Below are 23,033 nucleotides of genomic sequence, written 5' to 3'. Positions count from 1 at the left end.
AGACTACGCTTCCGAGCTCGGATGAAGACAATATTTCCCATGACGTGCGGGACGGGTATTAGTGCCGCGTGGTCACACTGTCATAGCAAAGCGCGATATCCTTTCATCATCATAATTCATGTAGCATTTCATGACCACTCTTCCTCTGGCCCTCCACAGGTAAATATATCAAGCCGTGAGTCAGCCACCGTACATCTATCTCAATCCATGCCAATCCGTCCCAGAGCGCCGGTGGAAATTTAGGTCCTCCACCGGAAAGCAGGGTGCTTCCAGTCCAGGTCCCGAATCTCCTGCTCCGAGTACCCAGCAAGCTCCTCCTCGATACTCCGATCGTCGCGGCGCTTGTTATCCCACTTCATCCAGAACCACGCCGCGGTCGCCAGGATGAAAATCATGCTCGCCGCGCCGAGGTTGAGACCGTTGCCGATGTGGAAGTCGGGCGCGTCCCAGGAGAGGTAGGACCATGTTGATATGAGACCGCCGATGTTGCCGAACATGACCTGTGTTGGGAAGAGTGTTAGCTTCTGTGTCTTGATGATGGTTTGGGAGTGTAGAGGGGGGAAGCTGTAACTTACGTTGAGACCGATGGCACTGCTTCGCGCCGTATCGCTCACGACGTTGGCGCTGATGTGGGCGTTGGACATGGGGCCCATAACCATGGCGGAACTGGCAATGAGGAACGTCGCCCCGTAACGCACGCGAGCTACCTTTGACGCGAGGAACATGATATACCCCGTCATCACCATCGGCGCGCTCATCGCGATGAGAACCTGCCTTCTGTCAAGGTACCAACTCAAACCAGGGAACGCCACCGTAAAGAACGCGCCAACGACGTAGGGCGGCACGCTGTACAGCTGCTTCTGGACCGTCGAAAAGGTGGGGTAAATGTTGCTGACAATAGTAGGGAGGAAGAAGGCCAGGCCCTGCACCGTGATGTTGTTGAAGAGGAAGATTACGGCGATCTCGAGGGTGACGGGGTTGAGCATGCCGCGCTTCAGCTTCGTCTTGTCAATCTTGTCAATCACCTCTGTTGCGCCGACGCGCTCCGACTTCACGCGGGCGATGCAGAGGTCCTTCTCCTCTTGTGTCAACCACTTTGCCGTCTCGGGCCTGTCGGTAAGGGTCCAGAAGGAGATGATGGCCAAAACGACGGTGACGATGCCCTCGATGGCGAAGATCATACGCCAGCGGTGAAGACTGCCAAAGGAGTCGAGTGTGAGGATCGCGGATGCGAGCAGGCCGCCGAACGCGCCGGCGAGGGGTGCCATGACCATGTAGAGCGACAGGCGGAAGGTCAGCTCGGCGCGCTGGTACCATCTGGAGAGGTAGTATGCGATGCCGGGAAGCATGCCGGCCTCGAAGATGCCGAGGAGGAAGCGGACGCCGCAGATGGCGGCGCGGTCCTGGGCGAAGGCGGTGCAGATGGAGACGATGCCGAAGAAGAGGGTAGTGATGGGGATGAACCAGCCGGGGCCCATTGCTTTGCAGGCGATTGTGGCGGGGATCTCGAAGAGGATGTAGGAGATGTAGAAGACGGAGAGGATCATGTTGTAGTCGTAGCCTTTGAGTTCGAGGTCTTTGTCGAGGCCGGCGATTCTTGCGTTACCTGCGGATGGGGTGTAAGTAAACACAGGCCCAGTTGTGGCAGGATGGAATTCGATGGTATGACTTACCAATGTTGGCACGGTCGATGAAGCAGAAGAGATACAGCATTGCCACGGTAGGAATGGTGTGCAAGTCGAGCTTCCATCGTAGCTTTCGTACCGCTACGGGGTCGAACTCGACGAGAGAGTGGCCATATCTGTTGAGGCGTAGTTAGTATCGAGGGCGATAGGAATTGGAAGCGAACGTGAGGCTACTAACTTATCGGTAGCAAGCTGGCCCTTTCCAGCTGCGTTGTGGATACTGTCATGGACGGGAGCAGCACTGATGGCGTGGTCCTCAGTGCCCTCGACGTGAGTGCCCTGCGGGACTTCCTTCACGGTGGACATGATGAAGGTTGAGATATCCACTAGTTCAGGCAATATCTTCTTGAACTCGAGAGAAGGTAAAGTGAACCTCTAAGCGACTCTTCCAAGCTTGCTGTTTGAAGCTCAGAGTGCGTTTCTGAGATACTGGCCTACAGTCATCAAAGTCAGACCGGATACTCGAGGAATGAGTTGCCAACACCTACTGAGAAGAGGATCGTGGTCGTCTATTTAAGTCCAACAGTACCTCGTAGACGTTGGCAGAGAATACACCCTGGTTAAAATGCCGTACCCATGTCCCTAGCTCAACCCCCAAGCATCCTAAGCATTTACCGGGCACCACTCTATTGGGGACCAGAGCTGCATCTTTGGCATTGCCGCACCCTCCATGTTCAGGGCTCCATCAGAGTGGGATTGCCTGCGGGGTAGGGATACGCCATCCATCGAGGTTGTATTGGACGCATTTTTTCCTGAGAAGATTGTGACTTTCTCCTCCAATTGTGGACTGGGTTGTATCAAAGATGCCGGGACACGACCATTGCAGCGTCGATGCGGGAGATCAGCACTGCTATGATGGCATCAAGCAGATAGTCTTTGAAGCTCACTTAGAACACCACGAACGAGACAGATACGAAGATTTCGAAAACTCATCGTTCTCGAGTAATGTTTGTCTGCCGAGTCTCAATCTCCAAATGAACTCCGCCTGGAGATGATTCCCCCAGGTTCTCCGCCCTGCCCGCCCCCGCAATCCTGGGGAAGACATCCACTTTGGCTCGTCGGAGGCTCCACGTGCAGGTCCCGACTCGCTCAGTAGAGCCAATGAGGCCTGTTGAGTTGCAATCTCGAGGGGTGTCAACAGTGCCAAGAAAGCTAGGGCATTTTGTCTTCGGCAACTGGGCTCGGCAAGTAAGGTTGAACGGCCAGCGTACGCGTAGAGTCGTAGACTCAACGCACTGCTGCAACGTGATGCGGAGCCTCTAGCGCACTTCAAAACCTTGCTCTCCGAGAAACCGAGCCTTCCGCAACAGTGTCGGTCTGTGGAAACTGGAAAAGAAACTCGGAACGGGAGCCGTTGGTTTACTCGAGCGAGTCAAGGATACTGAGTAAAGTGAGTGGAATGCCAGCCGCCCTCATTGGTGTTGGTTACGCGGAAGCTTGAAACGAAAGGGCTGTCAGTCCATCAGGTTGGGATAGACTACTATCCCGCCGGCCTAACTTAGTTCTGGATATTTGCGTCTAAGACTCGAATAGACTCGAAGAGGCTCCTTTTCAGCCCTTCATTGATCACGAGGTCAAGTCTCAATGTTCGGCAGATCGAATGTTCGAATTCCAGGAGGCCACCACGAGAATGAACATCTGGACGGAGATGGTGCTCCTAGGCTGAACGTTCGTCCAGTGTCGGTGATCATCGAAAGTCAATGTCCTTTCAATTCTGTTCGTCCCATGTTCGGTTGTATGGCAGCGGCGCAGGGCCGGGAAACCATTTTACCGGCACAGCCATGGAAACTTTGACATTCCCTTGGTTCAGCTCGACTGGAAGTTGCAGTAACTAAATGCATGAGTATCTGTAAGGGCGACGCCATAAGATTGATGTATTGGGTGCCTGCAACGCAACCAACAGGCGCTAGAGCAGTTGATGATAACCGCGGGTACTCATGTTGCCGTCGGTTTGATCGTGCTGGCAGATCGTCTCTGCAATCCACCCGCGGTAAAACATGTCGATAACCCGAGGTTACTCTGCAGTCGGACACTGCAGACGCTGCAGAGAGGTGGACGAGGCGTGAAACAATAACCTCGGTGGAACTTGCAGGTCAGCCACCCACACCGTACGGATACACAGAAGCCCTCTGAGACATGACACTGGCCATGTGGCATTGTGGGACAGGAACGATCTTGGCGCGGCGGGCGGCTTCTGCGGCTTTGGTGGTGAAGGGCTGCATCTTCGGCCGAGAGATGGAGGTCGTACTACTCAGTACTGCCGTGCTCCGTGAGGATACTCCGTTCACGCAGACGTAGCAGACGTACCTAGTGCATTGCGTTGAGACTCCAGAGATATCGAATCTCGACTGCAGCACCTGCACAGCGGAACAAGGTGTCGCATGCAGCTGCCCGAAAGGGGCTGACTCGGTGACAAATGCGCTCCGCTGTGATGCGACCTCAACAGCAGCGCCGCTTGGCGATGACCAAGGTCGACTCGGTCCTCCGCCGCTTCTTGGTAAGCATAAATACCACCGAAGAGACGATTCGGAACTTTATTGTCCCTTCGCATAGTGGTTGGGAGAAAAGAGGTGACCAGAAACGGTTATATGTGACCGTGTGCCTCGAATACTGCCCATGATTTGTTCTCAGCAGGCGACCGGGAATCGCATATCACCATATGCTATGGAAAGTCAAACTTGCTTGTTCGCAATGCCGTAAGTAATTCCGACGTGGTCATTTGGGTGATGTTCCGGGAGCACGATGGCGATTCCGAAGGCCAGCTTTGTCGAGCGTCGTTGCAAGATGCAGCAGTCAGCGGCGTCCACAATGTGAGACATTCATTGAACGTCCACTGGCGGCGACGCGTCAAGAAAGCCAAGCTTCTGAAGAAGTCGACAAGCTCATTGTCGATCGAAAACACACAAAGAAGAGGTTCGAAGCCGTTCGCGGCGACGACGCCCGCTGCCTCACCCAGCGCCCCTCCCAGAGTTCAACAGCCCAAACTCAAGATGGCGGTCAGTGGTGCCGCGATGGTGGAACCTGGCGCTTCTGGGAGGCTTAGTCGGGGCCGAAGGAAGACGATCCGAGTTTGCTAGGTCGTCACCGTCGTGTCCGGACATGGCCGTCGTCTCAGACCCTGAACTGGGATGCCCCGAGACTTGAAAGACTCCTGGCAAAAGTGAAGATCGTGGAAGATCAGGGGGTGTTTTGTTGTCGCTGCCAGCTGGGAATGGCTTCAAGGGGACGACATTGTGGTATTCAGCTGCCAAAGTGGAAAAAGAGCTGAAAGACTGTGGATAGCTAGGGGGAGCTTGGGTGCCATTGTGCCACTACCAGCTCTTGGGAATGTCTCGGAAACCCTGTCGTTCTTGTTTGACGGTGTTTGCTGACAGCCAGAAACTCAGGGATGAACAGGACGGATGAACAGCGACGGCGGAGAGCGGAGGGAGCTGGTGGGGGAGCCCCGTCCGCCGATGAACCTGAGAGGAACCAGAGAGGTACGACAGCGAATCAGAGATGAGTAATCGTAAAAAATGCTTACCTAAGTCGGCAACGGAAGCCAGACACTCCGGACCACAGTCAAACGTCTCTCATTGGCTGATACGCATGAATGGAGCTGCTCTAGTGATCCTTCGCCTCGCTTAGCCCGAATTTAGCGGGCTTCTGTCACTACGAAGTTCCCTGAGAACGCTGGCTGTGCCGAGTTTAGGCTTCCAAAGTTCACTGAGCCCGCCTGCACTCCCTGTCTCAACGATGGGACGGCACCTAAAAATGCCCCCCAAAAGACCCAAAGGCACAAAATAAACCGTGGCGCCGGAGACGGATCCTCAGCACCCGTGGATCTCACGCCCGTCCCAATCCCCAGGAAGCCTCCAGCTGCCCCTCCCGAACGCCCAGATGACGTGAGATGCCCACCAGACCATCCCACGCATCCAAGCACATCCCAGCGAACCTGCATGTGGTTTTGCGTTTCCCACCAAGCACCACGCACCAAGCGACCCCAAGCACCGCAGCCATGCTTTTTGCGAATATCCATTCTCAACTCGGAGCTAGCGAGTGGAAGGGTCCCGGGGGCTGAGGTCTTGCGCTACCATGGCTTGGCTTTACCTTAAGCAGGTTGGCTTTCTTCTTGACCACCATCCTTCGCGCGGCGCACCTCCGTCAGTGTCAGCACCAAGAAGTTTTTTGTTGCTTGGGTTCGTCAGCTTTTACTTCTCCTTACTTTGGCACATGTCCCCCAGTCGTCTGACAGAAGCCAGCTTTTCGACCAAACATCTACACCATTGAATCCTTACGACTCACAGTATCGCAATCGCATCGAGCCTCCGAATCGACGATAACTTCGAGATACCCCAGAGACACCCTACCTAAGATACCCAAGAGAGCGACGGCATAAACCGCACAGATGCTTCGCAAGAAAGAGGTCTACACGACCGTCACCCCAATCCCGGGCTTCATCCCCCGCCAACTCGGCATCGATATCCTCCACTCCCACTCCGAGGTCATCACCCTCAACCCCCTCGTCCTCGACCACAAGCCCATCAAGGCGCCCCGCGATGCCGCCTCCGACGAGTACTACTCGACATGGTACGAAATCACTGAGCGCATTCAGTACATCCCCGGCATCGGCAAGATGGGTTCCGGCAAGATCAGCTTCAACGGCTGCTTCCACGATATGCCCTGGGGCTTGCAGACACATACCTACGCGCCCATGAACATCGACATCCGGATCAAGTACAGAATCGACGGCAACCAGCCCGGTATCGAACCGCCCCAGCCGCCCGAAATCGGCATGTCCGGGCTCGGTGTCCCAGCTGACGGACTGTACTTGCGCGAGGATATCGAGATCCGCTGCAACATCACCATGGTCAACTTCGTCAAGGCGCAGCTCAAGACGGCGAGCAAGGAAATGGTCTCAAGAATCATCAAAAAGGCGGAACTCCTCGATGCGGGCGTGCTGCAGGCCATGATCACAGACGGGAAACTCAAGACCATTAACCCGGCCGACCGCACTAGCACAGGCATGTCCGGTGCGCATTCCCCGTCATTCAACCAACGCCCCGACGGCAGCCCGAGACCGGAATCTAAGTCGCCGACAACACCTTACCAAGTCCCAAGACCGGTATCGATGCAACAGTTCCGCCCCAGCTCGCAGGGCAGCTATGGCGCACACCAGAACCAACCCTCGAAGCTCTACTCCCAGCACAGCGCACCAGCTCAAACATCCTTCATCGCCGAACTCCCCGGAAACTTCTACCACCCGCAGCAATCCTCTAACAACCTTCAACCCCCGCAGCCTTCCCCGGGCCTACAGGGCGATCGCGACTCCATGTCGCAACAATCACAACTGTCCCCCGACCCAAACTCATGGCGCTGGTCCCAGGGCCAACCGAGCCCGTCGCAACAGAGCTCCCGGCCGACGAGCATGGCGTCGTCCGAGGCGAGCAGCGGGTACGCCAGCCCAGCGCTCGATCACAAGGGTTTCTCGTCCGAGTTGCCCACGCACTCGGAGACGCAGGAGGAGCACCGCGGGGATGCTCATGCCAAGGCGGCGGAGGCGGCGCAGCATAGGGTCAAGGGCCCGCAGGCGTATCCGAGCTACGGGCAGGCTTATGCTTATAATCCTGCAGATTATGCGCCGATGAGCAGATGATGAGGACCACTTTCGCCAAATGAAATTTGCCGGTGTGTGGTAATGTCAGGAGTTCCGGAATGCAATGAGCGAGGATGGGGCTTGGTTTGGCAAACACTTTCTTTCAATGATACCGCTTTGTTTGGGGATGAGATATTATGTTGTTGTATTTATGGGAGATATCAACTGGCCAAGATCAGGCCACCCAGAAAAGGAGTTTCATCTCTTCAATCTACTTTATAATGTTATTCTATGATTTTACTGCCTACATGGCCTGAGTGTGTCCGTTTCGGTCTGATAGTTCTTCCCGTCTTGTGTTACGGCTGGAGGATTTGTCTGGTAGTAAATCTACTTCTGTTGATGTCTTACACTGTGAAAGTACTATAACGAACAGCATTTCCATCAAGTGCCTACCGTAAGCAATGTTGTTACTGTCTAATTTGATGTAGATCCTATCATTGTTCCAGACAGAAAATTCTCACCGCGTTTGACGAACGTTCCAACGAGTTGCAGCACAGTACTTGGGTTATCTTAATCCGTCACTCGACTCTTACATTTCAAAACGATGGAAATGATTCAAAGTCGAGGTTCTCCTTTTCAGCCCACATATATTTGTTATTTTCTCTGCCCTATTGCTCAGCCCACATATATAACGGATAACTTTTACAAAAATAGTGTTGTGATTGATAAGGTAGACAAAAAGGTCAGGAGACTAAAATATCTCGGAAGAGGCCCAGAAAGCGATTGTTTGGCCATCAATAGCGAACAAGAGGAGCAGGAACACGATCTTATCCAAACCCCTATGTTTTTCTTGCATATTTGGACCAAAAACATAGTAGTAAAGTGGTTGCATAGAAATTATTCGGCGACGGGTTGCTTTAGACGATAACATGCCCTGACCTTACTTCGGACTGCCTGGAGCAACGAGTTCATACATCTCGTCCACAATTAGTAGGTTACCTGAGAAGCCACATATACATCATAGTCTGTGAACAGGATCTACCTACTCGAGGGTGTTTCTGCAATCAAGGTTGGAGGGGAAACAAGAGAGGAGCCGGTGATTGACGCGATGCCAGCTTGCTTGTACATTCCACTCTGCGGTCTCATTCTTAGGAGAGGAATTAACGGATGGCCGGTGTTATCTGTTATTGGAAATCTCCCCTAGTTTTCTAAAGAGAATCTTCTCCCCCATAGCCCAGACCATCCGTCCATCATGCCGGCAAAGCCCAGTTGAATCAATACGTACTTTGAAGTCAAATCGTTCCATTGATACCAGGTGAGAACCGTCATAGCTACGAGCAAATAAAAGAGCACGGCGTATAATACATAACAAATCCTCAAAATTGTCCAGCCCAACTCTCCCATCTCAGATATCTCTTTTTCGAAGCAAGTCTCAGCTTTGTCGCTTTCACCACGATCTTGCTGTTGAGCTGTTGTATCTAGCATCCGCCATCACAAATATACCACGAGGATCCATCGTCGTTACCACGTCTTCATACAAGAGACTTGCGAGGACGGCCGCGGCCACGCTTCTTGGGAGGCTCTTCGTCTGCCTCAGACTGCTCCTTGGCAGCAGGCTCAGGCTTGTCATCTGCAACGGCTACTTCTTCCGCCTTCTCAGGCTGTGGCTCCTCGGCTTCGACTTCTTCACGCTTCTGCTTACGTCCGGGTCTAGCTCTCGGCTTGGGCTCCTTGGTAGCCTCCTTCAAGACCTCAATCTCGACATCTGACTCGGCAGCATTGTTCTTGCGAGGGCGGCCGCGTCCTTTCTTGACAGGCATGGCGACGGCCTTGATGCACTTCTCGCGTCCGCCCTTGGACTTCCAATAGTTCTCAACATGCTGGCGAGCATACACTTCAACCTGCTTCTCGGGCTCCCATGATCGCTCAGGCGAACCAATCCAGCAAACGTAGAGCTGGACTGCGCCAGAAGGCTTTTGCTTGTGCTTCTCGACCCTGAGGGCGTGCCATAGGTTCTTGTCGACCATGGCACCTAGCCTGCCACCCTTGAGGCTGTCCCAGTAGGCAAAGAGTGCTTCCTCGGCATCCTCGTGAATGGTCTGTTCAGTTTCCCACGTGGGATCGTCGTGCTTCCAATTGATGTGCATTTGGAAGAGGGTCTTGTCGTTAGGGTCACGGCGGTGTCCAAGGATCTTGTCGAATACGAAAATGCCGTTCTTGGGATCGTCCATCTCCACGTCCTCGTTGTCCGCAGCATTCGAAGCGGCATTCTCGGTAGGAGCAGCCTCCACAGTGTCGGCGTTGTCAGTAGACGTGGCAACGTTGATCTCAGCATCCTCTGCGGCAGGAGAAGCCACTGGAACGAGTCAGTGTTAATTCCTGTCAAAAGTAAGTACATATAGCTTACCTTGAACTGCCTCCTTGACGGGGCTCTTTGCGCGAATCTCCTCGGCCTCAACTTCAGCTTCGAACTGATTTCCGAGCTGGATAGTGGTGTTGCCTTCAGTGCCATTGGCAGCCTCGATTTCTTCGTCGGCCTCCTTATCGACGGAAGTCGGGCTCTCCTCTACATCGGGTTCTCTGGTCCGCTTGCGGCTCACAATGGTCTGTTCGAAAGATGATGTGACAGTTGTTGTGCCAGTGCGCTGCCCAGTTATGTTGTTGACCACGCTGGAAAGTGTCTTGCGAACGGAGGACACAACGCCAGTCCGGGGCGCACTAGGTTCCGGTGTAGAACCGGAGGCTTCAGCGTCGGGAGTAGCCTCCATGGCAGTGACTGGGGCAGTGGACGAGGTCGGCTCTGGGGTCTCGATGGGAGCAGCGGCAGTAACGGTATCGGCGGGCGTGCTACGGTCGGCAGTATCCACGTCGTCGGCGGTATCGCTCAAAGCCTTGCGCGGGGAAGGGCTCACTGGCAGACGGTGAGAAGGATTTTGCGAAGGCGGCGAACGGGATCGCGAAGCATCCGAACGGGGAGTTCCAGTAGGCGCAAGGCTCTTGATGCGCTTATTCGGATGCGGCGACTGTGAACCGGAGGGTTTACCAGGTGATGAGAGGAAGGTATTGAATGCGCCGTTCTTCGTGGTCTGAGCTTTCTTGACCGACTGGGTGCCATTAGACGGTGCGGGAGATTCGGCCAATCGAGCCATGATGGAGGGATTTGATTTGGAAGATATCGGGTGACGGTCGAGGCGTTTGCGCGCTCGGATGGCGTGGATCGTTGGCTTGCGCCAGTCGAAATCGTTCAGTATCAATGACGATTGTTGGGTTGGAAAGCCAATCGATTCGCAAAAATGGAGGAGTATGAACGGGGAGAGATTGCAGCCAATTGTGCGGTTCGAAAAGCAGAGTGATTGACTCGGCGACGTTTTTGAGGTGAAATGAGAAGAAGACGAGGCGTGCGATGCTGGGCAGCTTCGGTCGCGGGAGGAGCTTTGGCCTTTGGTTTCTGCTCTGTTGAGTGCAGGTGCGGGTGCTCTCTCCACAGTCGTTCCTGCTCCCATCCGGGCGGTGCTGCTGACGTAAGAGGATCAAGCTATTAAGTTCGGTGCGGAAACTACCTACGACCGGGAACTTCAAGGAAGGTGCCTTACGCGACGCGATGATAGTGGGGCTTTCGGCCATTGGCTTCCACGGATTCCATGTTAGTAACGCCAGAAGAAGACTAGCGCACGTGATCTCTCCACCCATCCTTCCTGTCGGGTCCAAAATGCAAGCAGTGTTCGCATCGTTGCGGGAAGGTGCGGTGGGTGAAGCGAGAAGTATCTGGGGAAGGAAGTTGTGGGAGCACTGTTGGTTCGGAAGGCACCATGAACTTCTATGACAATCCTTCCTTTCTTTTATATCCTTCATAGAATCCTTTATCACAAAGCGAGGTAGCAAGTGGAAGACATGTATAGTAGAAAGTGGCTTTATTCCTCTAAGTGGAAGATCCGTATGAGGGTCATATCTATATACCGTACAAGACGGGTAATCGGCTTGTGGAAAGCGGTATCGTACGGCAGTAACCGGCAGCGCCACGTGTGGCGCTGCGACATCCCTACAAACGTATTCATCTCCTGCGAACTCATGGCTTCTTGTTTCAATCCGAAGCTCCAACATGCACAGCGGTCTTCCACGGCGACAAACGCGGCTTTCACTGCATGCATCCAGGCAAGCAACATTGTACTAGCTGCAGTAGCAGGCAGCATAATCGTTGGCTTCGAGCCGAATCTCCTTGATAGCTTCGCCGTAAACTTTTCCAGCCTCATCTCTGCATTTCGCTGCGTTGACTCTTCCCTCCTCTGCATCACACTGAACTGCAGATTACCCAAATAGCAAGGATGGCAGGGACCTCAGGCCAAGTCCACATGCTCGGCGCACTACCATCATTCGACCCACCTCATTCAATGATGCAATTTCGACATTGAGGCCAGCCTCCCCATCCTCCCGATGCAGCAATAGAAGAACATCAGGTTGCCGCGATATCCTTGGTCAAGGCATGCTTTCTCGTCTTGCAGGTCTCTGGCGTCTGATGACATGGATGCGGAAGGCTCAGACGCGCCAATCTGCAATTACGTGCCATCAGCCGCGTGACTGTCGCAAAATCTTCGGTATACCAGCATGGAATTGGCTCCATGGTCCTCTGCAGAGCGGCGCAGTGGGTGATCCTTGTCGCTGAACTGCTGCAACCCTACTTACACACGGCGGGCTTCATCCTTTCTGCGGCTGCCTCTCCGCCATTCAGATCAGTGGCTTTCAACAGGGTGGGTGGGTGCAGTGAGGCAGCTCGAATGGGCTGTGTTCAGGTTGAACTGATATGAACGAACCATTTCCCATCGGATCTCCAGGCTCTTGATGCGAAATAACTCGACAACACATTGACATACTCGCGAATCCAAGGAGATACGATGGAAGCAGTAGGCGCAATCGCTGCCATCTTGCAGCTGATTGATGTGGCACTCAAGACCGCCATCAGAGCACACAAGATCTACGAAGAGTTCAGGGATGCCGAGGACACCCATAAACGATTGGTTAGGGAAATGCACGATCTCGTTCGTGTCCTCCAGCAGCTGCTGGCTGTAATCATGGACAGCGGTCCCGATGAACCGAAGACCGGACACGCTCAAACTCTGCGAGAAATGTTGAATGCCGAAGGCAACATTGTGGCGTTTTGCGCAGGGGATATTATCGAGATCTCCAGGCTTCTAGAAAAGGGCCCGTCGATTGCATGGCCAATCCGGAAGAGAAAGATTGATCGGATACTCTCTAATATCGCATCAACTAGAGCACAGCTTGGTCTTGCTGTCCAGACGCAATCAATGTAAGAGCTCGGTATGGAATAGACAACTGTTGCAGATCTGACAGAATTAGGGCCACCGTTTTGGATATCCGTTGCATGCTGGACAGGCATGAGTCTTACATGAGGCAACACCTCGAGTCTGAGTCGATCAAGGCCATTTTCGCATGGCTGAATCCACCCAACGTCTGGGAGAACTTGCGAAATGCCCTGCAAAGACGCCAACATGGTACAGGCGAATGGCTTGCGAAGATGCGCGAATATGAACACTGGAAAGGAAATCCGGGTAGTTTATGGTTGTCCGGCATGCCGGGAGCCGGAAAGACCATCATGAGCTCAACTATAGTGACCTCTTTGCTGAAAGAAAATCAAACAACCGCGGCAGCTGTTATTTACTCGTACTTTGACTTCTCTAACGAGTCGCAGCAAGAAGCTCAGTCGTTTCTACGAACGTGTCTCGCACAACTTGCAGCCAAGACACCTGAGGCCTTCAATATTCTCCTCGGTCTCCGAAATCGATGCTCGGAAGCCCAGGGTCAACAGCCCGGACTTGAGGAGCTTCTCGAAGCGACGGCGGTCGCTTTGGGGTGCTCCCACCAAGTTTTCCTCGTAGTCGATGCACTCGACGAGTGTTCGGAACGTGGCAAGTTGCTGAACATGCTCAAAGAACTGCAGTCGTTACACAATCTTCACCTGGTCCTCCTGAGCCGCCGAGAACACGATATCGAAAAGGCTCTATCAGCTTCCGCAACGGAGATACCATTGCGTGGCGCTCATATTGATCAGGATATTGCAGCGTACATTCGACAAAGAATACAGCACTCGGGTGAAATGCAAGAATGGACTGTGGAAGATAGGGCTAAAGTTGAAGCCCAGTTGATTGAAATGGCCGGTGGAATGTGAGTTCCCTTTCTTTGCTGCCTATGAGAAGTCACACCGCAGCTAACCTGAGATGATGTCAAGGTTTCGCTGGGTGCAGTGCCAACTGGACTCCTTGGAGAAGTGTATTGATTCTAATCAAGTCGACGAGACCCTCGCCTCTTTGCCCCCGGACTTGCCGTCGACGTATGAAAGAATACTCATCAATCTGGATCCCAAGTCGGCGGTTCGCGTTCGAGACGTCCTGGTAGCCCTGGCCTTTTCTCGAAGACCACTGCACGTTGGCGAAGTTATGGATATTGTAAGCATATCCATCACCGACGATCCTCGAGCGACGAAGAATGGAAACACTGTCTACTTCAATCAGCTGCTATCTGTCTGCTCGAGCATGCTGTCAATCTCCACCAGTGGTGGCGGCGAGAAGAAGAAGCAGGAGATGATGCTTGCCCATGCCTCGGTCAAGGACTATCTCGTCTCTGAACATATACGCAATGGACCAGCATCCGCATTTTACACGACACCTGCACAGGGACACCTGCTCATGGCCGCCAAAAGCGTTGCGTGTCTACTGAATCAGAACGATGTCAGCCGCTTCGGGCCACACACCTTGGAAGAGGTCCCGTTCCTGCTGTACTCTGCTCTGAACTGGGTCCATCACGCGAGGGATGCGAATCCGGAGCCCGACCGTGGCAGTCTTGACGACTTGATTTTCGCCTTGCTCCATCGCGATGGCGACGCTTACGTCAACTGGCACCGCGTGACAGGCCGCCATGGGCCTGCAACGCCAGTGGAGGGTTATGCATGGAACATTCACATCAGAGACGGCAGTAAACTTATTAATGACGGTCGGCCAGCCCCCAAGGAACAACTGCTAAACGGTCACCACATTGATCGTCCGCTCCACCACGCAATACAGTGGAACCTGTGGCGCGTGATCGAGCGTCTTCTTAATGCTGGTCATGATCCCAATGGTTACAGTAAAGGGAACCGCGCTCCTCTTCACTACGGCGTACTACAACGAGCTCTGAAGTCGATGGATCTTGTTCTCAAGCATGGCGGGAACATTGACGTCCGCGACTGGATCGGCGACACCCCGGCCATGTTTTGCGCTTACAAGGCTAAAGATCCAGTGACGATGGAGTGGCTGATGGACCGCGGCGCAAGTCTCTCCCTCGTCAGCAGAAGATCTGGCAGTCTGTTATAATGTGCAGCTATGGAGGGTGACCCAGATGTGTTGGAAGTGATCTTGAGGAAGAAAGCACCCAACATATCGCCCGACATTGGGGTTGATCATAACTATAACGAAATCGCTGACCTGGCCACACCACTTCAATGTGCAGCATATGCAGGAAATTTGGCATGCATCGAGCTACTGCTAAAATACGGTGCCGACATCAACTTCAGTGAAGGTAAAGTTGGGACATCCCTTCATGCTGCAGGTGCTTCAGGAAACTTGAGTGCATTTCAACTCTTGCTGGAGAGGGGTGCGAATCCCAACGTCGTCCGTGGACAATACGGGAGTGTTCTTTGGGCTGCTGGGTACGGTGGCGACCGTGAATGCGTTCGCATTTGTCTGCAACGGGGACTGTCTGTCGACGGATTGAATACCATGCGTTTCCCCTCTGGGAAGAAATGGCAGGACTTTTCTCACGATGAAGAAGAGGCTCTCGTGTCTGAAATCATCAGAACTGCAGGAGATCGCTACTGCCGAGACATCTTTGACGCAGCCCGATCAGGAATGACTTTGGGTGTCAAAGCATACCTCGATGGCGCCAAGGATCGCAAGGCTGAACTGGAAAGGAAGCACGAAATTCACATGCGGACGCCCCTGCTGTGGGCTGCGGCTGAGGGTCACATCGAAACGGTGAAGTACTTGGCAATGGAGGGCGCGAATCTTGACGTATGGGGGAGAGGTCTTGAGACGCCGCTCGAGTTTGGTTGCCTTGCTGGTCGCTTGGACATGGTAAAGTGTTTGTTGGCTTTAGGAGCAAGAGCCGAATTTCGGCAAGCGGGCAAGTATCGAACGGCGGTTGTGTGTGCTGATATCAGTGGCAACAAGGAGTTGGTTGAGTTCCTGAAGGCACTGGAGGAGGATCGGACTGCGACGTTCGAGTTTGAGGGGCAGGATTACGAGTATGATGGCGATAAGCACTACAAGCTTATCCTTTGATGAAGTTCAATAAACCCAACTGGGAATCTAGCTGGTCCGGAGCAGAATGCAGAGCTGTTGAACTTGACGTCGGGGACAGGACCGTCTGGACCCCACATCGGCGTGATGAAACCGGAACGTCTCCACATCGGGACGGTTAATGTGGAGATGGCACGGAGTGAATGGGCCCGAAGTGCCGGTAATGAGGATCGGGAACATGGGCGGAAGGAGCGGCGGCCCTGTTCCATCTTCCATTACCAAAGTTTCCTCCTCTACGGAGTATCCCATAACTTGAATCCAGTGATATGGTAGAAATATCCGAACCCCGTCCAATTCCCACTTGCTAGCGACCCCATGTCCACTGTGACTTGCAGCTCGTTTGCTGCCAGAGAGCGGTGGTTTAATGGAATGGCTGGGTAATTTCCCCGGGGCAGGTAGGCGCAGACCCATGAGAACTCAGAAGAGACCAAAAGCATGTCATGAAGCATCCAAGGATGACCTTGAAAGAGGAAAGGGGCAGGCGGATAGTTTGAAAACAGTCGACGACACGTCCTTTTCCCTTAATGATTCGTCTGTTAAAGCCTGCAGCCATCTAAGAACGGAACAGGGCAGCATCGTCCACTCGGCGTGGCACCCCGGAACCAACTCCAAGCGATTCGCGAAACTGGGAACTGAGGATACATCCCACTCATCCCGCCTGATTGGAGCTTCCCGGGTCCCGAATGTGTATGAACACCGCAAGGTATCGGTGATGTGGGCAGACGAATCGACAATGGCGGAGGTTGGGCGACGTTTGGGCGCAGCAGGTGAGAGTGCGAGTATCCGCAAAGTTGAAGGTGAGTGGACCCCCAGCCACTGAATTGTCGACACCCGAAGGCGCGCGAAGACGGGCGCCCCGCCGAGCTGGGCGACACCACAGCAGCGCTGCACGTAATTAAATGTGGTGCGATTTAAGTGGACGTGGGAATTTGTTAGTGCTCTTCCCCGTCCCAGCCACTCTGAATCTTTACGAACTCACCCAGAGTTGTCAAACCCTGAAATGTCCGAGAGCCCAAATTCTTCCGCTCGGGGGCATTGAGGAATCTGTATGTGCTCACTGTCTGTTCTTCTTTTTTCCTCCTTTAGGTTCGGATAGCAGCCATCTTTCCCTCCTCTCGTTAGCTTCCGCGTCTGGCGAGATCTTGCAACAGCGCTTTTTCTTCTGTGTGTTGGCATCGTCTGAGTTGAGACACAGACGCAGACACAGACATAGAGAGACAGACCGCCCCTCACTCTCCAACGGTTCCCAACGGTCACTGCCCACCTTACCTAGTTCATCTTGAATTGTCTTTTCAAGATCGATCTCACTTCACGTCAAACCTGTCAAACACTAAACCCCAACGTCAACTCATTCGCACATCACCAACCTCACTCACCAGCCAACCACCAAATCTACAACCATTCCGCCCCAACGCAACCCCGCCGCCGCAAGAGACGTCGACCCCGTCTCGTTTGCCATCATGGCCATGGGACTCCAACAGCAGCAACACACCCAGGGCTCGCCGCCCATCCACTTCCCCGGTGACTTTGTCGAGTACGGCCAACAGTACGACAACAACAGCGGCAACCACAGCGACCCGTCTAGTTCGCAACAACGTCAATCCCGCGGCGAGGGAGGCAGAAACGGCCGGTATCGAAGACCCCGTTCCCCTTCCCTCGACGACGATTCCCGCTTCACTACCGGGCCCAGCGGCGGTGAAGATCCGCGGGCCAGCTCAGACGCTGCGCTGCATGACGCTGTGCTCGCGCAAGCGCCCCATCAACAGGTGAGTTAACAGATGAAAGTTCAATAGGGGAAATTCTGAAGGAGGGATCGATCGGATTGAGAAGAAAAAAAGCAATGGCTCGGCGAAACACGCACCAGCCACGCTCAATTTCAATACACCTCAACCACCCACCCCCTTATCTTTCTCTCACCCCAGCACTCAAGAACTCACTTCATCCAACTCACCTCACCTCATCTCACTTCCACTCCCAAACTCACTCACTCCAACTCATCTCACTAAAGGGCGGCTTTTGAGACCGCCCTCCCCAAAACACCCTGCACACAAAATCACAACCACAACGCACACGCACACACGCACATACACAACCCGCATCGGAAGCGAAAAAACCATCTGACCGCAATGCAGCAGCGCGTAATTCCAACAAACGGTCGCAACGGAGGCCAACCCCGCGCCGCAGGCCCTCGTGCACCCCCCGCCGCCGCAAACGCCTCCCAGAACCGCCGCTCCCAGCCCCCGCCAGTCAACTCCCAGCTGCCGCCCTACATGGGCGAGAACCTCGACGAATGGAGCCCGTCAAAGGACGCGGCAGCAGCAGGGGCAGGTACGGGCGGCTACTCCCGCCGCCGCACAGAGCGCCACGCCCGTCGCCAATCCTCCACCGGAAGCCGCGCCCCGGGGGCCCCGGATCCGCCTCAGATGAGCGGCGGCGCGTCGCCCCGCGAGCCGCCCGGAAGCCAGCACTCTCCTAGGGATAGATTGCCTTCTCAGCAACTACAGCAGCAACAGCAGCAGCAGCAGCATATGCCCAACCCGGCGGGCGGTCTCCGCCCTCCGTCCCCGCCGGCTGTTAACGAGAGCGTCCTCAGCGACATCAGCCGCGTCAACAGCCCCAGCATCTCAAAGAGCGTCCTCGAGCCCCTTCAGCGCAAGATGCTCGAGTACCACCGCCTCATGGACGAAGCTCAGGGCCAAATGGCGCAGTACGACGAGGAGCTCCGCCTCCTGCAGGAACGCCGGCGCCTAGCTGAGCAGCGCTTCGTTGATGCCAAGGGCAAGCACGACGAGTATGAGCGGCAGCACCTGGACGTCGAGAGGGCTCTGCGCGGTGATTATGCGCCGCCTCAGCAGCAGCACCAGCAGCAGATGATGCCGCAGCAGAGTCAGCAGCAAATGTATCAGAACAGTCCGCCTCGGACGGTGCCGAGACCGGCGTCGAGTATTATGAGCTATGATGATCGGCCGATGAGCGGGCAAAGCTCGGGTCCAAAAAAGGGGAAGCTGAGGTTCAGTTTGTTTGGGAGGTAGATGTGTTTGGGAGACTGGGGACGTTAGATTGTGTGTTATTTGGGTGGATAGAGCGGCTATAGAGGCTTTGGTCGTACTTCTTTTGTGTTAATATTTTAGGAATGGGGGGTTTGGGATGGAGGACAAAGGGGCTGTCATGTTTGGATGATGGGATGTAATGACAGGAGCAACGTACAATGGTATATCAAAGATTGTGTTTCATGGCAAATGTTCTCCATTGTTCATTGTGTTTTTTGTTTCCTCGAAGCCGGTCGCCCTGTTGAAGCTTCTTCATAAACGACGATCCCGCGAGCCAGCCATCGGTCTGCTCCATCCCGTTATAGCAGCTTCTCTGCACATGCTTGCTCCAGATTCTCATGAGGTTTCCAACCAGCCAAGCTCTCAAAGCAACTTAATGAGAAGAGACCACCACATTCCTCTCAACAGAGCTCGCAACTATGCAGTCGCGTGTTGTTTGTTGCCACAAACATCTTGGTATGCCTGTACAAACTACCCCTGAGATCGCCTTTCATCCAAGCGTGCTCCTAGCTACAAGACTCGACCCATACGGATAGACGCCTCGAAATAAGAAAATCTCATGCACACATACTTAGCATTCTCAGTTGGACGTCTCCTTCCCTCACTCTCATAGGTGGAAAGTTTCTCCGAGTCAGAGAGCTTCGGATGAATATTCAGGTGAACATGTCTGCTCCCGCACCTCCAACTCGAATATCCAATCAGATGCCCCGCTTTCCGTTTGCAAATGCTTCCTTCCTTCTCTCACTCACCGCACTCCGACATATTTTCTGACCGCTACATCCTTCTTTTTCTTTCCACTTGAGTCGCGGAAAAAATATCATGATCTGCGCTGCGCCGCTCTCACACTCGTTACTTAACCTCATCGCGACACGGTCTTCTCGCTACTCGATCCCATGGATGAAGTGGCAGCAATCATGGATCAACCCAAGGAACCGGACAAAATTCGCATTCGCTCGGTCAATCCGACCGCTAAATTCCCACCCAGCCTTCTGAAGCAGACTCATCGCGAGCTGGTCCGACTGTACGAACTTCACGGCGAGACCCTGCTCACCTACTGGAAGGGACTTGACCGAACTGGACGAGAGTTTGTGTTGAGGAACAGCTCCGTATGCCGCATCCTGAGCAACATCACATCACCTGGCACCGGGTTTGCTCACTTTCTCGGACCCGAGTGGAATCACGATTCCATTACCAACCCAGACGACAATTTCTTCGCCGACATCCTCAAACATCGCGCCACGTCATCTCTCACAGAACAGTACAACAATGGCGCGAATGGCGCGCAAGGCGACTGCGACTTCACTTGCGAGAGATTCGCCGACCATTTCGCCCCATGTCTGGTCCAATACGAGGGTAATATCATGTTCTTTGAGGACTGTGAAGAGTATCCTCGCACTGTCGACATCGTCGTCTACTATCAAGCCATGACCGACATGAAAACAGATCACACTCTGTGGGTACCCGAACCCGTTGGTGAGCTGATCGTAGCGAGACAGATGTTCTGGGTAGAAACCCTTCATCGGGCCGTCGTCTTCATGCTCACAGTCCTGGCCACCGATCAGAAACACCCAAAGTGCACATGCCATGAACACGACAGTGGAAAGGCCCATTCTACAACGGATCTTCCCAAACTCACGCCCACCAGCGACTCCGGCCTAAGACCCTTCATCAACTTCACCAAGGCTGAGGAAGATGAGACGGTGGTCTGGTCGCAAAAGGTCCTGTCAAAGCCTAATATTCTCCTGATGGAGGCTACGAACTAGTGGCTCAGCCTCCCAGAGAGAGTCCCAGACGCCGGCGGACACATACTAAGCGTGGAGGAACTCGACAAGTACGTCGGGCACTGCATTCTCGACCCTTATTACGCCGCTGAGAAGGACGCAAACACGTCTTACTACATCCGCGTCCTGCTTTGCGCCATACACACGCTGGACCACTCACGAAAGACGACCAAACGGCGTGAGTTCCTGCTACAGGAGCTGGCCAACGTACTTCACCTCAAGTTCCTCAAAGTTTTGGAGTGCGTCAAACGGTGGATCCAGTGCGGCAAAGCCGAGAGGCACTTCAAGCGCGTCCCAAACACCTACGACCACTTGGGCAGCGAAGTTGTTGTCCTCAAGGATCGAGTCATCGACAACAAGAATCGCAAGATGTATTACGGTATGCAACTTTGCAAGCCAGGACTGACCCACAGACAGGCCGCGTTCTGGCTCACGAAGCTCGCTCCTTACTACAAGAACAGACGTCCAGGCTACGTGACCTTGGTCCCTGAGGGTGTCGAGCTATCTGACTTCCATACGAGCATCAACTTCTCGAACCTCAATCTGCTCGTGAGCTTCATCTCCGACCTAGACAAAGCCCTAAGCCTCCCACCTGTGAGCGACACCAAGGGGCAGCTGTACATCTCACGCGTCAATCAGCTGGAAGCCGACCTCGCCATCGTCAAGAGAAACTTAGACCTCCGCAGGATCGTACCCGACATTGACCAGCTCGCGGACCCTCTCGTCTCTTCCGCGGCGAAGGATGAGGTTGCCGGCGCAATCGAGAAGAAGCTGGGTACCTGCCTTGCAGACCACTACTGGAACCTAGTGCAGAGCTGCGTCGACAACTTCCCCGATCTCGGACACTATGAGAGCAGCAGAGTGAGCTTTGACGTCTGCTTTCCAAAGTCGACATGCAAATGTGACTCGGGGGCATCGACTGAGCCTGCCAAGAAGAAGAAAAAGCGAAAGCCGAAGAAGAAGAAGGCGAAGCAGATCTTGGAGCAGTCCGATGACCAGCAGGAGTTTGAGGATACAGATGCCTTGGCCGTCGAAGATCTGAGTTCCCTGTTGCCGTCGTCGAAGGCTGAGGGGAACTCTTCATGTGATGAGCTCGGGACTACCATGTCCGATATACCCTCCTTGAATGAGCCGGCGCTCGATCTTCCCGCTGGCAGTGTCTCTCTCGATGCTTCCAAGGACTCGGACAGCTCTGAGTCTGACCTCGCTGACTCTGAGGTGCAGGCTCTTTATCCCTGGGTCAACTTCCCTCAACCCTCAGCTAGCGTTTCCGATGATGCAACTACGCCCACCGAGGCTAGCTTCGGCGATTCTCTTCACGAAGATGGCCAGAAGGATGAGGAAAACGATGGAGATGACGAGGAGCAGGATGGGAGCGAAGATCAGGACGAGGACGAACAGGAGATCGTGGAGGGTCCACGGAACCAGGATGACAGCCTTTTGGCCAAACCTCACACCGAAGACGAACTCCCTACTCCTGCCCAAGATGTGATCTACGTCAGCGCCCGAACCGCGACAGTCATGGCAACCATGTTCGACAAGTCCCTTCACCAGGGCTCCCTCACCTGGCCCGAGTTCACGGCCGCCATGGTCGAAGTCGGCTTCACCGCGGAAAAGAGAAAGGGTTCCGCACTCGCATTCGTGCCCGTGCCGTTGGAAGACGGAACCAGTAAGTGGAATCAGGCGATTCAGTTCCACATCACTCACGGCAGCACGTCGTCGAGGGTCGAGGGGTATCGGTCGCGCAAGATGGCTCACAGATTGACGAGGGCTTTTGGATGGAATGCGAAGACGTTCCAGATTGCTTGATTGCTGGATGGCATGAGGCGGTATTGTGAAACGGGCAGCGAAACCATGCGGCTTCTAAGATTTTGCTTCTTTGCTGTATTGGAGAAGGCTCCGGGGAATTGCGAGACGTGCGACATAGAGCTGAGGGGGGGTTGATATCGTTCTTGGATGCTGGCAAGGACACGATTTTGAGACTTTGGCATTGTTTGCACATGGTTCCGATTTTGTTTCTCCAGCATTCTTGGTTTGTTTGACTATTGCTGGGCATCAATGGCCCCTGATTTGCTTCATTTTTGTACAGTCGCTTTCTGAATTGACACTTCTCTTCTCGTAAATTATTTCATTGTTTCCGTGTGTTTTGGATATCCCTTCTATTTTAATATGCACAACAGCATATTTCTCAAATTGTTCAAAACCAGAAGAACGCAATCAGAACTCGGATGATGGGTGCCTTTGATCCCTGAAACCGTACCGCACGACTAGGCAGACTCTATCCCCCCGGGGCCCAGAGACGGCTGTCCATACGGACTCTCTACCCGCGTGTAATAGACGCTGAACTGCTGAGGAATCAAGAAGCTCCGAGTCCGGACTGCGAGTCCCGTGTCCCGTTCATTCGGACAAGACATTAAAGGCGTTCCACGGGTCGGAGATCAACAAAGGCTATTCTCGAGCACACCTGAAAAGCGATGAAGACGAAGCCGGATGCGACCAAGCAGTCGAAGGAGTGACGGGCAACGAGCCACTCTCCCCGCCTCCCTCTCCAACAGGGAACTTCTATTACAGGAATTCGTGTGCAAGGGAGTTGATCG

The 23,033-nt window shown here is 54.0% G+C and overlaps 8 protein-coding genes across 8 annotated transcripts; 6 read left to right on the top strand and 2 right to left on the bottom strand.

Annotated features, from left to right (window-relative positions):
* Nucleotides 1-239: 239 nt before the first annotated feature.
* Nucleotides 240-1,991, bottom strand: BDP81DRAFT_336261 (major facilitator superfamily transporter; the record flags this gene model as incomplete). The annotated part of the gene is made up of 4 exons (XM_060585900.1): nt 240-500; nt 576-1,606; nt 1,674-1,801; nt 1,864-1,991. The coding sequence occupies 4 exons, from the start codon at nt 1,989-1,991 to the stop codon at nt 240-242; spliced, it is 1,548 nt and encodes a 515-aa protein (XP_060437664.1).
* A 3,870-nt stretch (nt 1,992-5,861) lies between these two features.
* Nucleotides 5,862-7,667, top strand: BDP81DRAFT_443051 (uncharacterized protein). The gene has a single exon (XM_060591709.1). It carries the CDS (start codon nt 6,073-6,075, stop codon nt 7,318-7,320), a length of 1,248 nt encoding a protein of 415 aa, XP_060437663.1. The 5' UTR covers nt 5,862-6,072; the 3' UTR covers nt 7,321-7,667.
* Nucleotides 7,668-8,398: 731 nt separating this feature from the next.
* On the bottom strand, nt 8,399-10,698 carry BDP81DRAFT_411861 (uncharacterized protein). The gene is made up of 2 exons (XM_060589178.1): nt 9,668-10,698; nt 8,399-9,616 (listed from the first exon to the last, which is right to left on the bottom strand). The coding sequence occupies exons 1-2, from the start codon at nt 10,407-10,409 to the stop codon at nt 8,793-8,795; spliced, it is 1,566 nt and encodes a 521-aa protein (XP_060437662.1). The 5' UTR covers nt 10,410-10,698; the 3' UTR covers nt 8,399-8,792.
* Nucleotides 10,699-12,149: 1,451 nt separating this feature from the next.
* BDP81DRAFT_400944 (uncharacterized protein) lies at nt 12,150-14,621 on the top strand (the record flags this gene model as incomplete). The annotated part of the gene is made up of 3 exons (XM_060588759.1): nt 12,150-12,562; nt 12,613-13,437; nt 13,502-14,621. The coding sequence occupies 3 exons, from the start codon at nt 12,150-12,152 to the stop codon at nt 14,619-14,621; spliced, it is 2,358 nt and encodes a 785-aa protein (XP_060437661.1).
* A 117-nt stretch (nt 14,622-14,738) lies between these two features.
* BDP81DRAFT_274457 (ankyrin repeat-containing domain protein) lies at nt 14,739-15,494 on the top strand (the record flags this gene model as incomplete). The annotated part of the gene is made up of 2 exons (XM_060582957.1): nt 14,739-15,004; nt 15,218-15,494. Coding segments are annotated over 2 exons (543 nt in total), but the record flags the coding sequence as incomplete, so codon positions are not given.
* A 1,160-nt stretch (nt 15,495-16,654) lies between these two features.
* BDP81DRAFT_443046 (uncharacterized protein) lies at nt 16,655-17,412 on the top strand (the record flags this gene model as incomplete). The annotated part of the gene is made up of 1 exon (XM_060591708.1): nt 16,655-17,412. A coding segment is annotated over exon 1 (310 nt), but the record flags the coding sequence as incomplete, so codon positions are not given.
* Nucleotides 17,413-17,812: 400 nt separating this feature from the next.
* BDP81DRAFT_298800 (uncharacterized protein) lies at nt 17,813-18,637 on the top strand (the record flags this gene model as incomplete). The annotated part of the gene is made up of 1 exon (XM_060583111.1): nt 17,813-18,637. A coding segment is annotated over one exon (825 nt), but the record flags the coding sequence as incomplete, so codon positions are not given.
* Nucleotides 18,638-21,656: 3,019 nt separating this feature from the next.
* BDP81DRAFT_443040 (uncharacterized protein) lies at nt 21,657-22,411 on the top strand. The gene has a single exon (XM_060591707.1). The coding sequence runs from the start codon at nt 21,958-21,960 to the stop codon at nt 22,243-22,245; it is 288 nt and encodes a 95-aa protein (XP_060437657.1). The 5' UTR covers nt 21,657-21,957; the 3' UTR covers nt 22,246-22,411.
* The last annotated feature ends 622 nt before the right edge of the window (nt 22,412-23,033 follow it).

This window comes from Colletotrichum phormii, assembly GCF_030913505.1.
Source record: "Colletotrichum phormii strain CBS 102054 chromosome Unknown BDP81scaffold_45, whole genome shotgun sequence".
Lineage (NCBI taxonomy): Eukaryota > Fungi > Ascomycota > Sordariomycetes > Glomerellales > Glomerellaceae > Colletotrichum > Colletotrichum phormii.
This window is presented reverse-complemented; position numbering and strand designations above follow the sequence as displayed.

What these genes read in the sequence shown, in the direction of transcription:
- BDP81DRAFT_411861 (XM_060589178.1), bottom strand. Translation starts at nt 10,409, where the DNA reads ATGGCTCGATTGGCCGAATCTCCCGCACCGTCTAATGGCACCCAGTCG. An exon ending in CGTCAAGGAGGCAGTTCAAG is followed by an intron (nt 9,617 to 9,667) that starts GTAAGCTATATG and finishes GACTCGTTCCAG; the next exon opens with TGGCTTCTCCTGCCGCAGAG.
- BDP81DRAFT_443040 (XM_060591707.1), top strand. Translation starts at nt 21,958, where the DNA reads ATGGCAACCATGTTCGACAAGTCCCTTCACCAGGGCTCCCTCACCTGG.
- BDP81DRAFT_443051 (XM_060591709.1), top strand. Translation starts at nt 6,073, where the DNA reads ATGCTTCGCAAGAAAGAGGTCTACACGACCGTCACCCCAATCCCGGGC.